The sequence below is a fragment of the Coloeus monedula genome, assembly GCF_965178545.1.
Source record: "Coloeus monedula genome assembly, chromosome: 17".
In the NCBI taxonomy this organism is placed as follows: Eukaryota; Metazoa; Chordata; class Aves; order Passeriformes; family Corvidae; genus Coloeus; species Coloeus monedula.
Window position 1 is genome coordinate 2,366,434 of NC_138797.1, and position 15,188 is coordinate 2,381,621.

The window sequence follows — 15,188 nt, forward strand, 5'->3', positions numbered from 1 at the left end:
TGATCCCAAAAATCATCACTGTCAGCCCAACCACTGGAGGCCCACGGAATCTGCTGAGCGAGCTCAGCCACATGCCCAGGTGTCTGCTACCTGCCCCTGTTACCCACCCAGAATTAAAGCATGCATCAGCCTCCCAAAAATGTGTGCCATGGGGAACTTAATGGCATGGTCTGCCAACAGCTGCCAGACTTCGGCCAGCTCCTTATCCCAAACGCCTGGTGTGGATGTAGGACAGAGTTAACGCCCCAAAACTGAAGATCAGCTCAGTGGTGGGAGAGGCAGGGAGAAAGGAAAGGGGAAAACAGGCAATAAAGCATCGTTTTGGAGACATCAGGGTTTTGACATTCTCCAACTGGCTTCTATTAGCATTGCATCTGTCTTTGGGTGCCTGAAGGGGAAAAAAATAAAAGGAAAGACTCATTTCCAGAGGTACAGAGCAATCAGCAGGTTCTCTGCACTTCCACTGCCTCTGGAGTGCTTGGATGCAGCTCAAGGAAGACCAGGAGCAGCAAACAAGGACCTGAAATTTTATTACCTTCCCCTCCTGCCGGAAGCAGAGCCTATTTGCAGATTTACAGCTCGTGTCAACAGGAAGTTCGTGTTTACAAGTTTCCTGGAAAAAAAAGCCAGCATTCCTGTCCTCTGCCATAGCCTGGTGGGAATGCTGCCTCGTGGGGACTGCTCAGATGGGTATGGGAGACAGGAAGGAGTTTTAGCCATGTAGAATATCCAGACAAATAGATAAAGCTATGGGGAAAACAAAAAAAATTTGAAGGCCAGAAGGAGAACAGTAATTCAGCAATTTGGTGGAAAATGCACAGCAAGACAGCACAGCCGTGTCTGGAAAAATACTTTTGTAGCATCTGGGATTCACACTTCAAAGAAGCAGAAGAATTTTAAGAGGATAAAAAGCTATATTCAGGCTAACATGAATTTTTCTCCTCTGGCCCAACTCTCTTGTCATTCCCATTACACTGTTCCTCCAAGAGTCACAGCCAAGCTCAGCTGGTCACACTGGGGTGGGTCATCCTCCCAATAAAGGCATGAATGGGACCACAGCAGTGTTTGGTGGTGCTGCTGGATCCACCAGGATCCATCCATCCCCAAGCTCAACCCCAGATTGAGCTGAGAACATCATTTATTGCCTTCAAAAACTGGAGCCCTGGGCCTAAACGATCCTATCTTGTGAAGCCTGGATTTCAAATCTTCCCCTTTCACATGGTTATTAAAAAAACCAACCTGAAACCAAACAAAAAAAAAAAAAAAAAAAAAAAAAAACCAACAAAAAAAAAAACCAAAAAAAACCAATATTTGTTCCAAAATTACACAAAAGAAGAGGACACAAGGACAGCCAAAGGTCAAGCAGCCAGAGCTCTACCAGGATGCCAAAGACTCAAATCAGTAAATATTTATTTAGGCCATGCTGTACAGTTTCGTAAAGACAGATATGGAGTACCTAGGTATCTGATCTCCTGAGAACATGCTGCTCCCAAGGAAAGTTTCTGCCTTGACAGATGGACATTTTCCAACAGAAGAATGATCCAATCACAAGATCCCTCTGAAGCAAACTAATTCAACAAAACACAACAGGTACAGAAAACCAAGTCTCAAAACCCCACAGCTACCTTCTCCCTAGAGAAAGGGCTGGAGAAAACCAAGCTGGCAAAGCACTCAACCCACCCAGCCTTACAAACCTCCAGGATTTAACATGCAGAAGCTTGAAACAACTGAGCTGAAGAGGAAACTCAGAACTGCTGCAGGCATCAGATCCTTCCAACACCACCACAGCTGTCCCCAACCCTTTCAGCCACAGCTGATCCCAGCACAGATTTAGGGTGACCCCCCCCTCAGCCAAAGCTGCACGTCTCCATTCCTTCCCTGGGCATTCAAGCTCTATCCATATCAACCAGCAGCACTAACAACAAAATTCCCAGTAGAGTCGGAGAGATGGGGAGGAAAGAGCCATGCAAAGGTCCCCAAACTTGTTTTTCCCTCCTAAGTTCTTAGCAGGAAACCATTACTGAAGAGCAGCCTGCCCTGGATCCAAGCATTTCACATCCAGGTGTCACCATCCCTGTGCAAGAGAATGGAAGTTCAAAGGGAAGGTTTTGCAAGAGGCTGAAAGGAGCATTTGCTGAGAGCATCACATTAAAGCAGTCAGGTGTCTTCTACCCCACACACTGGACACACGTGTTCAGACAACTTCAAGAGCCAGAAGAACCCAAACGTGTATGGGGAAGGTAATTTACATGCACAGAGAGGAAAAAGCAAGAGAACAAAAATTACCTTCAATCCAAACCTCAGATTTACTAAACTTGAAACTTTAAAAGTCATCAAAATCTTCATTTTCTACACCATGAGTTATATTAAAAAAAAAAAACCCCAACAACAACTCAGGGGGACAAATAATAAAGAGACAAAAAACCAGAATAAAAACCTGGAGTAGGAGATAGAAAAGAGAGATTCATCAGCAAAGCTCCTCCAAAAGGGGGTTTGGAGCTGAGGGCAGAGGCAGCTCAATGGCAGCATTCTGGAAAGAACTGATTTGATTTGGCTGTTACTACTGAGGAAAAAACTAAAACAAAACAACAAAAAAAACCCCTAAAACAAAACTAAAGCAGCTCAATCATGTATTTACTTCCTCTTCATTTCATTAATCCTACCCAGGGCTGCAGCTGAGGCAAAGCTGAGTTTATTGCCCCCAACCCTGCTTTGGGGTGTGCTCTGCCCAGGTGAGCCAGCATCTCCCAGGGCTGCTCTTAACTTCCCCCAGCTGTGTTTTCCTGATGTCCCAAACATCTCCACCTGGTTCTGCAGATGGAGCAGCTGCAGTTGGAGGCAAACACCTGGTGAGCCACAGCCCTGCCCTGCTTTGCAAGGGGAGATCTGAGTTACAGCAGCTCCTGCCCTATTTAAGGCCTGTAAGTGCTGTGTTTGTGGTAAATAATTTGCCTCCTTTGAGTCCAGGGAACCCGAAAAGCTCAGCTAGGCAGCTTTGCACTGAGCAGCCACCAAAAACCTCCTGAAGATGTGGAAAGGAGTGCTAAATCTAGCAGAGGTTGTACTCAGAGCAGACCACTACTGGATGCTCCAATGATTGTACCTTCACACCAGTTGCATTTCTCACACACCAGCTTTGGGCTACACCAACCCAACCAGCAAGAGAGCTGCAGATGTGCCCGGCTCCAGGCTGGCAGGAGCCTCCCTTGGGATAGAGGAAGAGCCTGGTGCTGTTCACTGCTGATGCCTGACCTGGTGCTCCAAGCTCCAGAGTGAGTACTTGGAAATTCACTTCTCTAGAAAAACATTTGACAAATACTCATCCTCTAGGGAATGTCATGATGAGCAGAGCAAGAGAAGTAGTAGGACTGTTTTCTGAGGGATTTTTACAACACTCATGTCAAGTAACACCTCTCTTCAAATCAATACTGCAGTCTGAGCAAGCTTTCAGCCCAACAGTTCATTCTTCTTGGAGACTCCTTACAACTAAGCAGCAGTGTCATATATCTACCTGGCTAGCAGTGCTGCTTCAGCATTTCTTTGTACCATTTTCCTGCAAGTTCTTGGTCAGTGATGGCAGTATTTATATTAAGAACACAAGAGTATATAACTAAAACACTACAAACTGGAGAGGGGGACAGTGCACTCAAAAAAACCCCAAACCCACTTCCCAACAGGCTCCAGATGTCTGGAGACTACAGCACCAGCAAAAGCAGCTGTTTGTTACTTAGCAGTCATTTCCAAGTGACTTGAGCTGAATTCAGTATTGCAGTCACACAGGACAAACAATCCATGAGAGATGCTCAAGGCCAGGTTGGAATGGGCTCTCAGCCACCTGGGATAGTGGAAGGTGTCCCTGCCCATAGCAGGGGTTTGGAACAGGATGATCTTTACGGACCCTTCCAATCCAAACCATTCTGGGAGTCTATGTAATAAAATTTTGGGGGAAAAGGAGATAATTTAAGGGTTAAATTAAATCTTGCAAGGCCAAACTGACAGGAATCCATTCCAGAAAGCCTGCAGGGTCAACTTGTATTGACTACAGAAGATCCTTGTGCAAATTAAAAGGTTCCCCTGCCTGTTTGTTTTGGCATATGGAAAAGCTGCGAATCCATTCCCTAAGGTTCGCACCAAGGAGGCTGTTAAATGCCAGGACAAGTCTCGGGCCTGGGATGTTTGGATGGTAAGGAGTGCTGGAGGTGCAGCCTGCTGCAATTCTCCCATGTGCTCAGGAGTCAAGTCAAATCAAGCCGACATTTGTAAAAGCCCCTCTCGGGTCCCATTTCCAAACACCTGCATCCCTGGGTCCCCCAGTTCTCCTGTTTCTCAGTGCCCCTCTGCAGGAAGGAGCAGTTCACTATGAAAATGGAGAGTGCCTGTCTTCCTCACCCATGCAGAACAGCTAATCCTACCAGGATAATCCTGCTTTAATGAGAAAACTATAGGACCTTTGATAAAGCATATAAATCTTAGAAAAGCCCTACTACAACATTCCTTAGTCTCTGGGACTGGATGACCGACCTCTAAAATGAATTTTGCATGTGGCTGTCTCAAGCTGTGGAAGGTAACACGTGGCAGGGAGAGCAAACTGCTCCCTCTTGTTTGCAAGACACCATAAAATCTGTAACAGTGCTGCAGGCAAATTTCCCATGCCTCTGGACATGTGTGCTACTCCATCAACAAAATGCCTCAACCTCTGCCTGCCACAGGAGCCAGAGGACACCGTCACATCCAGCTCCTTTTATCCAACTCACAGCACACTTCCCAAAATGGGAATGGCCATGATACAGCTGACCTGCCCCAAGTCCGTGGCTCCAAAGGTTCAGTGATTTCCTACAGCCCAACAAAGAGCTGGGAGATGGCAGGAACTGCGTCAGAGCCAACCTGGGCTGCAGCACAGCTGCTGAGCTCCAAGATAAACTTTCGAGCCTCTGCCAAACTGAGAATCTGTGTCAGGTTTTGTATGACAAAAGAAAAAAAAAAAAAAACGACTTGAAAACAATTCCTCATTACAGCTTAGGTGTAGAAATCCACAGACACTTTGTCCTGACCTCACAAGACCTTGCTCCAGCACCAGAGGAGAAGAACCCAATGAATTGACATTTCAACACTTTCTTTTCCCCTCAAGTACAAACACACAACTGCTGAGAAAAAGCAGTGATGCTCTGACCTGACACAACCAGTCGTATTGAGGGATAATTCCTGTGCTGTATCAGTGACTGGAATTACCAGGGCTTTGCCAACAGCTTAATGAGATGGAAACTCATGCTCCCACTGCCAGAATTTGTTTGTCGGGCTATAAACTATTTAGATGCCCTGAATATTTTGCTCCTGTGTTATAAAACAGGTGTGACGAGGTGCATCTCCATTCACGGAGCTGCTGCTCGGAGCAGCACGGCCTTTTGGACAGATCTAAATTCCTGGTGTGCTGTGTGTACACAGGGAGATCTGTCCACTGGCTTCTCCTTCACCAAAAGGGGCTCTCAGAGCCTGGATGGCAACTTGGGCCAACCTGCCCAGAGTCCTGGACTGGCTCTGTGTGGTGCTGTCAGGCTCTCCAGGGCTTCCTGGGCTACCTCAGACCAGCAAGAGCACCAGCAGGACAGTAAAAGTGCAATGCTGGTGGAAACTGAGGCAATCCTTACACGTGCACAGGGGAAAAGGGGAGATTCTATGCCAACCAAACAATCTTGTTTGGTACCTGTGAGACTGAAGGCAAGAATTCCTGCATGGATGAGATCCTGGTGTTTGGTGCTCACCTGTCCTCACGCCATCAGGATAGTCCTCAGCACTGATGGAGGATCAAAATGAGGTAAAGAATGTTCAGGAGCACTGACTGAGTCTACAAGTGTTTTTTTCTGAGCATACTTTACCATAAAAATATAACTAATTTTATTCCATTAAATTTATCTCAAACTTAGCTTTCTTAATTAGAGGTACAGGGCTCGAGGGGAACTGCTGTAATTATTAAATGGGAAATAAAACCTGATGAAAACAGTAACTGCAGTGACTGAAAACTTAAATAAAACTGCTAGAGGACAAATCAAGAAACATGTAAAAATCAGCTGCTCAACAGTTTATGTGCTCTGATAGTCATTTACCCATTCAAATGCACAAAGAGGTTTTATTTTCCTATTTTCCCTCTTGCTAAAATCAATACTACCCAGGAAAGAAAAAAAAAAAAGGGTTGTTCAATGAGACAAATATATACAAGAAGAAAACAGTCAGAGAAGTGCCTGGGAATGTTTTTGGAATACTGCAGTGCAAAGCCAAGGCTCTCCCTCAGAAGATTCCATCAAATTAACTCCTAGGTGCTCAGCATGTCTAGATAAAGAGGGAAAACCAAGCTTTCACAGAAAAAAAACATCCCCTGGGGGGGGGGGGAAAAGGGCACCACCAGTGTATTCTGGAATGTGGAAACTCAGGTGGGCCAAGGGCAGTAATCTGAAATCAGGTATTTTGCAGCAGAGAGGTAAATAAACATCAGTAAATGGATGCAGGGGGTCCAACCACGATCCCAGTGTGAGCTGATTTGCAGTCCCTGATATGGGAGTCATATGAACAAGCCACTGTGTGACACAATTCCTGACCCGGGCTGGGTTAGGAGTGGGAATGGCTCTCGGGAAGAACGCTCCTGAGGACGATGCAGTTTTTGTAAAGTACAGTGTGTCTCCTTACTCACCACGGAAGGTGATCCATCAGCATCTGTAGTGTGAAGAGAGAAGCAAACAGCAGAAGGAAAGCAAAGTGCTAGAAAGAATTCCTGGCTAGAATCTGCTGCTTTAAATCTTCCCATGAACACGGGCTGTGAGCTGCAGAACGACACACTCGCACCGGGAAAGCAAAATGGGTACAAGGCTCCCATCCAACTCGGATTTAATGGCAGAGAAGATAGATCTGCTCTTTGAGAAAAATCCCAATTGTTGATTTCTATTTTGTCTGGCGATGGAGCACAGTATTCCTCCTTCCTTCCTGCCAAAAGTGGTGGAAGTACGATGTGCTTTAAAGTAATTACAGCAGCTCATCCCAGAAGTGGCTGCATTTCAAACGAGGCAGGAGATGCACAAGAGGGGAGTGGCTGCTCCTGGCTGAAAATGCTGAACCTGCCTTCAGACCCGGGGATGACAACAAACCACCACATTTGCTCCCGATACCTGTCCAATTTGCCCCCTTCTGGTCTGCCTAACCCTGCTGCACCTCCGTGGATGGCTGGAAAATCCACAGCAGCATGGCTCAACGTGGCACCCATGGGCAGGACATGCCATCCTACAGGGACTTAGCTTGATTCAAGGTTTTTTGAGCTGGTATCTCTCTGACTCCTCAGCAAAACTGGCAAACATTTGGCTGTGCCAGCCCTGTACCCCTCTAAACATTGCAGTACGCCTGGAAGTGCGCAGTATTTTCATTATTGGTAGAACAGCCATAATTATCCAAATAAAACTATTACTATACTGGGTCTTTGATCATAAATAGAACTTAATGGATTTTATTACATCCCAGGAAGCAAGAGCTACAGAAGGAAAAGTATTGCTAAATGTGCTTTGCTACTACCTATCAATTTCTCCTAAACACTCAGCACTTAAGAAATACCCAAAGAAACACACTGCTCCCACTGCATAACCATTGCAAGTTCCCCTCTGAGCTCTTCCCCTGTAGCCAGCTCGCAGGGGACATTTCAGCAGCTGAAAATTAAAGGGTCACAATATTGAGCCTTCAGGTATCAAGTTCACAATGGAAATAGCAGCTGACACAGAAAGGGCTCTGCTGAGCACGGCGGTGATAATTCTGTTGCCTCAGAGCTGGAAGCAGCTCACTTACGCAAAGTTTGTTATTTAACTCAGCGAGGAATGAAAGAAAATGCCACAGCCATGGATTTATTCCTTACACAGCCTCTTTCAAATCACACTCCACACCGGAGGCGCGCTAGCAGTGAGTCTTTAACTCTGGCTGCAGCATCCTCTTATATCCAAATAATTCCCTGTCGAGTGCCAGGGAAGGCAGTGATGGCCTCAGCGAGTGCTGCTTGTCCTGCAAACCTCTGCAAACCCTTCTACTGGAGCCCAACTTCCAGAAAACTTCGCAGGAGCCAAACACCACTAGATGCCACAGGTCCAAGAGCAAGTGACAACAAATCTGGGATGTCCGACAGTCACCAGTCCAAGTGGCCTCACGGAGAAGGGCAGGAACAAGGAGGACTTCAGTGGGGCAGCCAGATATGCCAGCTTCCCATTTGCCCCTGCTCACATAATCCAGGAAAAGCCATTTTTCCACCCCCGGGGACTCCCCACCTGGCCCCGCTCCGCGGTGACAGCCCAGGCCTGCTGCTATCTCCCAAACAGATGCATTTATTCTCCTGAGAGCCTCCCACGTCTTATCTAGCTGGCAGTTTCCGAACGTCGAGCGCCAAGTCCGGCTAAAACCACTTTAAGCTCTTTTAGGCAACAATTCCTGAGAGCGTTTTGGCAGTGGAGTGAGGCAGGCGGGACGGCAGCCCCGCCGCAGCGTCCTCCTGTGCTGTCCTGCCGGGATGGGCACGGAAAGCAACCCCTGCACCCCGCTCTAGAGATGCTGTAAACAGGACCTGGCACAGGAATGGATGTAGAGTTTACAGAGATGCCTTGCTTCAAGCAAATTTGCCTCTCAACACATGGCCAAACTCTCACGCAATAAATTAACTATTTGGCAGCCACCGAACTAGCGCTGGAGCCAAACCAATTAGGGTTTAATGTGATCCCAATTTCCTATTTCTGAGACGGGGGTCGGGGAGGTGGGGGGAGCAGGGGGAAGAGGAGGGAGGGAGAGCAAAGTAAATCCCCTCCTGGTTTATAAATCCTTGCCAATCATCCCAGATAAACCTGTCACCCACAGCTCTAAATCTGTACTTGCACTCGCGTGCTCCGAGGGACGTGGTGGGAAAAGGCGCATCGGACGCAGCCAGCCTGACTCCCGACATGTGTTTTCCATACTTGGGAAATTCAATCATTTAAAAAATATTTACCAAGCTTTGTCTTTAATTAGAAAAACATGACGACGGATAAGGCGAGTTATTGTTTCTAAGCTAGAAATGTCAGAGATCCTCATGATGTCAGAAGATAAACCCCATCAGCGACCCGCGGACGCGCTGCCAGGGCCGCAAATGTTTCGAGGGATTTTTTTCATCTCCCCTCAAAGTTCAGCTCGTTCCAGTCAGAATTCATTGGTGGCTTCTTGGCCCCCACCAAAGCTAATCAGGGAGGAGGAGGAGGAGATGGAGGGAAGGCTCCTGCAGCAGATCTGCCAGACGGGTGTTTTAATGCAAACGAGCTCGCACAACGGGGGAGGAACAGAGGAACATTTGACTTCTTTGTGTTTTAACATCCTGACTCTGGTACCTCCCTTGCACAAGTAATTACCTGCCCTCAACTAAGATAAGCAAATTAATCTCATCCACACCTGGAAACGCCACAGGCGGAGCTGTCCCCATCATTTAAAAAAGTGTTAATTTAAGTTTCTGCTTAGCCAAGGCTCAGAGAAATGCTCGCTCTCGGGAACACAGCCACAGAATACTGCAGCTCACAATACTCACCTAAGAAAAGGAAGCTGCCTGTGCTCCAAGCAGACAACCAGGAGTTCTGCCTGCCCAGGACCATGGGGGACCTACAGCTGTACCCCACACTACAGCCCCTCTTCCACCTCTGTTTGATCCAACACCTCTGGCCAGATCCGGAGAGGCTCCGCAGGCAGGATGCACAAGTTAGAAGTACAAAGCAAATATTTGTTGGCAACAAACAAAAGACAGCCGGGATGTAATGAGCTGCAAGGCCCATTTGTGGGCTCACCACTCCTGTTAAGGTGACTGAAGAGTCTTTGCTGACCAGGTGGGGGTCAGGGAGGGTCCCTGGACTGGCTCCTCAGCACTGCCCGACTGTTGTGTGCCACCAGCCCAGTCCCACCAGTGCCAGCAACTGCACCCCTCGCCAGTCCCTGGCCAGACCAGCCCACTCCCACACACCCCAAACATGTACAGCCTCCCTGCTTTATCTCCTTTAGGGCTTTATACCTCCTTCTCCTCCTCCTCTTGTTGCCTCCTGGCAGAAAAGGCGGGATTAAACACACACAAAGGCCAGGTGGGAGCGTGTCAGGTGATATATTTGGAGGAACTTCCTGCTACAACAACCAGGTGCACTACTAGGAAGTGAAAGCCAACTCCCAAGAGGTCATGAGGATTAAAAAGTACGGCTAAGCAGGGAGAAGCTGGTATTGATGCCAACAAACTGGTGTGTCTATCGAAACCACTTGGACAAAAGCAGCAGTAAGTCTGCAAGCATTCACTAAGTATTTGTTTATTTTATATCCACAGTCAAAAAAAGGCTAATCCTGCATTTTTCCATTCAAAACCATACCTGTAATGAGAGAGTTCTATAATATTCTTCAAATATTTTTTAGCAAGCTTTGAAGTGTCACCTATGGCCCCAAAGCCAAGCCATGAGTATGCCATGTACCTTGTGAAAACACCCTTGCAACCCAAGGCTGAGGGCTAATAGCAATGACTATCTTAAATACAAACATAAATCTACACTGGAGAAAATCCCTGCCTGAACAGTCTGATCCTTTAAATTATCCCAAGTGTGCAAAGCACGTCACTGAGGAAAACATATGTGCAGAGTTTGACCTCAAAGTCCAAGTGCCAGAAAAGCTGCTACCTGTAGAAGTTAGTGGCGCTCTCTGATGACACGGAGTAAAGGACATTTTAATTCACTTCTGAGGTCAGGGTTGATTAACCTGGAGTGCAAAATAGAGCCAAAATGACACCCAGGACACCTCTGTAGCTGAATCAAACAAGGGTGTGAACACAGGATGTGGCACAAAGAGATGGGAAGGTGACAGGGACACAGGACAAGTTTTAAGTCCCAGACACTGGCTGGACAAGTGCCCTCAGGACTGTGGTTTTCTGGAAAAGCTCCAGGTAAATCACCTGTCTGGGTGGAAACCCTTCCCCTGGGACTTTCTACATCAGAGGGGGAGAGATGGATTCACTTCTCACCTTTTTGAGTTTTACAGCCACCTCCTTCTTCTGAAATGGAAGAGTTCACCTCTGATTCTTGCCAGCAAGAGAGAAACCTGAGCAGTTCCCCCCCCTCCAGTGGCTCATGGCAGCCTCTCGAGGTGCCTGTGACTCCTTGGCAGCTCAGGCAGATGGCAAGCACTCAGCTCACTATTCCACTCCAGTCCTGCTTCCAGCAGAGTCAACTCCACAAGCTCTACCCCAAGTACAAGCTCTTTTTGACCCTCAGAGTCCCTACAAATCAAAAAACTCTTTTTCTTTTCGCTGACTGCTTTAAAATGTCAGTTTATTTCACTCTCCTGAACACTGGCACAAAGGAAGAGGAACACCTTAAGCCTTTCATTTTACGGCATATGAAAATCAAGACTAAGTCCCTGAATGATCCATTTCAGTTTCTGCCCATTGGAAATGTAAGAAGAGCATATTCATGAGAGCCACTATGTGCCTCAAACTGGAACATCCCAAAGTTTCAAAGCACTCCTTCATTCCTTCTCTCTTTCCCCATCATTAGTTTCACACTGAGCACTGATCCACTTCTCTGTAACACACACCCAAAGGAATCAAGCAACCTCCTGACATTGCCAGGATCTGTGTAACACAGCAGAAATCATTGGGCTGATAACCAAAGCAATGCAGATAATTAGATTTACAAAAATTATGAGTCTACAGCTGATTATTACTTTCTTGAGACCAAAGATAAACCCCAGCAGTGTTCTTGGGCTGACACTGGGCTCAAGAACTAAGTGATGTCTTGTGTCAGCGTTCAGGCTGTTAACAGCTGGCACTAACAGGACATCCTTACCTGATCTACCTACAAAGGTCCTGATAGCTATAGCCCATATCTATGTGCTTATCTTTATAAAGCAGCTGCATGGCTCACCAGGCTTATCCTTGGCATTCCCCAGTGGATGCTGGGCCACAGACACATTAAAGCTGCACAAAAATAACACCTTAGCTCCCACTCCAAGCATTCCAGGTGCCCCCACCATCTCCTGCCAGGGGCTATGGCTTTGCTGTCCCTGCTGCCATAAGGTCAGTGATTGCTTCCTCAGTCCTGTCAGCAGCGCCCAGATGAAAAGCCCTAATCACAGAATAACAAACTGGTTTGGGCTGGGAGGGACCTTAGAGACCACCTTGTTCCACCCCTCTGCCATGGGCAGGGACACCTTCCACTATTCCAGGTTGCTCCAAGCCCCATCCAGCCTGGCCTTGGACACTTGCAGGGATCCAGGGGCAGCCACAGCTTCTCTGGGCACCCTGTGCCAGGGCCTGCCCACCCTCACAGGGAACAATTCCTTCCTAATCTCAGACATGGTTTAATATTGCAAAACTCAACAGCTACACACACATCCATACATTCCTGCCACGATTCAATAAAACATTCAAACAGCTTGCCCTGTGTTGCAGAAAGTGTCACAGCTGAGAGAGGAACTGGTTTCACATACCCATCCTGAACCTATGATGGAGGCACAAGATCCCTGTCTCCCTTAGCTTCAATGATTTTTAGCAGGATTTCAAAGGTCTGTGTGTCCTCCCTGTGCTCAGTCTGAGGGAAGCAGGGAGTCCGAGCAGTCTCTGCATACACCACTGAGCTGCACCACGAGCAGACACACTGCGTGGGATTTGTTTCATCCAACTCCTCACTGCCAAAGCCTAAGCCAGCTCTCCTGGACACCCCTTGTAGGCAGTGAAAAAGCCCAGGCACCTCCAGTGTGGAATCTGTCTCATTCAAAGAGAGGTGTGCAAGGCTGGAGAGATGCAACACCCTCAGAAGCGCCTGATTCTCCAATGTGACTTCAAAGGGAGCTTGGGGGAAGGAGATGGGGCACAGAGGGCTGACTTTGGACAGCGGGGTTAAAGCACATGATCTCACCCGAGCTCCTTCTGTGGGCCCTTTTCTTCAGGGCTGACAAAATGAAGGTTAGGAGCCAGGTGCCAGGGCTCTCCACAGCCACGTGGATGTGGACATGGCTCTCCCACCACGGTGCTCTCCAGGCACCTGGGACACTGGCTGGGTAAAGTCCACGTGCCTTGCCAGACTCATATATTTCTAACTGCCTTAAGGGGTAACAGCCTCACTTCAACATCTCCACATACTTTGCATCAAGCAGCACAACAAAGTATAAAACCACCCGCTGCAACTTCTGTCACTCGGTAATTCCTTCTCCATATCGGGAATGCAGCTTTCAGAGTGGTTTCCACATTAGCATCAGCATCTATCTTTACACTGCTTCCCTGTGAGCAATCACACTTCATTTTAAAATTCCTGAATTTCCTGAGCTTTGGGATGTGCTTTTAACTGCTTTTCTCCCTTTCCTCAGCTATGGCTTATCCGCAGAGTCACCTTGAGGCCATGATCCAGCCCATGTGCAATGGACATTGCTACACACAGACATCCCGGCTCCGTCCGGCACCTCACTCCTCATCCCGGGATGGGCTCATTCTCCATTCCCAGTTGTGGATAAACAAGCACAGGTCACAAAACGCTCAGGAGATTGAAAAACAGGCTAACCACGTGCTCTCCTGCCAACCTCCTGGCTTGCAGAGGGCACAACACTTCTGGCAACAAACCCAGGAGTTTTGGGAAATTAATGCAAATGGAGCTGAAGAGATCCACCTTCCCAGCTCCAAGCAGGAGAGGATGCTGCCAAAGCCAGGATTTCTGTGCACAGGATTCACACGCACACAGGTGCCAGGTCGCTGCCCGCAGTTTGCAGGGGTGGAAACACTCGTGGCCAGCTCTGTCCCGGGTATCCACTGTGGTGGCACTCCCCGGGACATTTTACCGGCGTGTTTCAGCGGCGGGCTGGGAATGTGGGAAGTGCCAGGAGGGTGCAAACCTTTCCCTCTGGCTCCAACACCCGAGCTCCGGCACTGCCGGACCCAGCCGCCTGCCCAGGGGTGAGCGGGGGGGGGGCGGCTGCACCCCTTGTTCCCGGCCGCCAAAGCCCATCCAGCCTGGAAATTCCACATAAACCCGGGGAACGCCGGGCTGGGCTTGCGGGTGGGGGTCCCCCAGGCCCACACTTCGGGGCAATGAACCCGCACGCTGAGAAACAGCCACGAACCACACACACAATTACAGACCGCGATACAAAGCGCGTGTCCCCCTCCCGCGCCCCGCTCCGGGGGCTCAGCCCCGCTCCCCCCGGCCCGGCCCCGCTCGGCGCCGGCCCAGCGCTGCCTCCCTCCCGTGCCCCGATCCCGGCTCTTACACTGGCAGCTTCCCGGGATCCCCACCATGGCCCGGATCCCCACCGCCTCCTGCCCGGCCCGGCCCGGCCCGGCCCTCGCCGTGACGAGAGCGGGGGCGCGGCCTCCCCCGGCCCGCCCCGGGAGCCGGGCAGGAAGGGGATGTGGAGGGAGGGGAGGTGCGGTGCGTGTTAGTTCAGTGATGGATTGCAGCCGAGTTGCGGGGTGTAACCTTCACAGACCCAACTGTCCGCATTCCCCACCTCCACGGAGGTCTCCCGCTCCCCCTAAGGTGTTACAATACCAGTGCACAGCCCCAAAGGTGTTACAATACCTGTATCCCCAAAAGATGTTAAAATACCTGTACGCACACCCCCAAAGGTGTTACAATACCTGTATCCCCAAAAGATGTTAAAATACCTGTAGCACACCCCCAAAGGTGTTACAATACCTGTATCCCCAAAAGATGTTAAAATACCTGTACGCACACCCCCAAAGGTGTTACAATACCTGTATCCCCAAAAGATGTTAAAATACCTGTAGCACACCCCCAAAGGTGTTACAATACCTGTATCCCCAAAAGATGTTAAAATACCTGTAGCACACCCCCAAAGGTGTTACAATACCTGTATCCCCAAAAGATGTTAAAATACCTGTAGCACACCCCCAAAGGTGTTACAATACTTGTACCCCCCTAAAGTGTTAAAATATCTGAGGACAAATAGGTTTGTCCCCAGCTCAGCCCCAGTGCCTCAGGTGTTGTAACCAAAGTGGTTTTGCTCCCTCCCGGCATTTCCCACATTCCGAGCCCACCACTAAACCACGTCCACAAAGTGTCCCAGGGAGTCTTGCCACAGTCAAATATCCATGGCAAAGGTGAGATGTGTTTCTGCTCCTACAAGCTAAAGCTTTCACTGCATAAGTACCTCAAAACCTAGAAATGCCAGAGTTT

The 15,188-nt window shown here is 48.6% G+C and overlaps 1 protein-coding gene across 2 annotated transcripts in view; it reads right to left on the reverse strand.

The window, feature by feature from the left end:
* Window positions 1-14,294, reverse strand: part of CBFA2T2 (CBFA2/RUNX1 partner transcriptional co-repressor 2) — a 58,317-nt gene extending 44,023 nt beyond the window's left edge. For both annotated transcript variants that reach the window (XM_082293036.1, XM_082293035.1), the window contains exon 1: window positions 14,260-14,294. In XM_082293036.1, coding sequence (XP_082149162.1) covers window positions 14,260-14,287 — 28 coding nt within the window. In that variant the 5' untranslated portion in view covers window positions 14,288-14,294. The remainder of the gene's footprint in view (window positions 1-14,259) is intronic.
* Window positions 14,295-15,188: the final 894 nt, after the last annotated feature.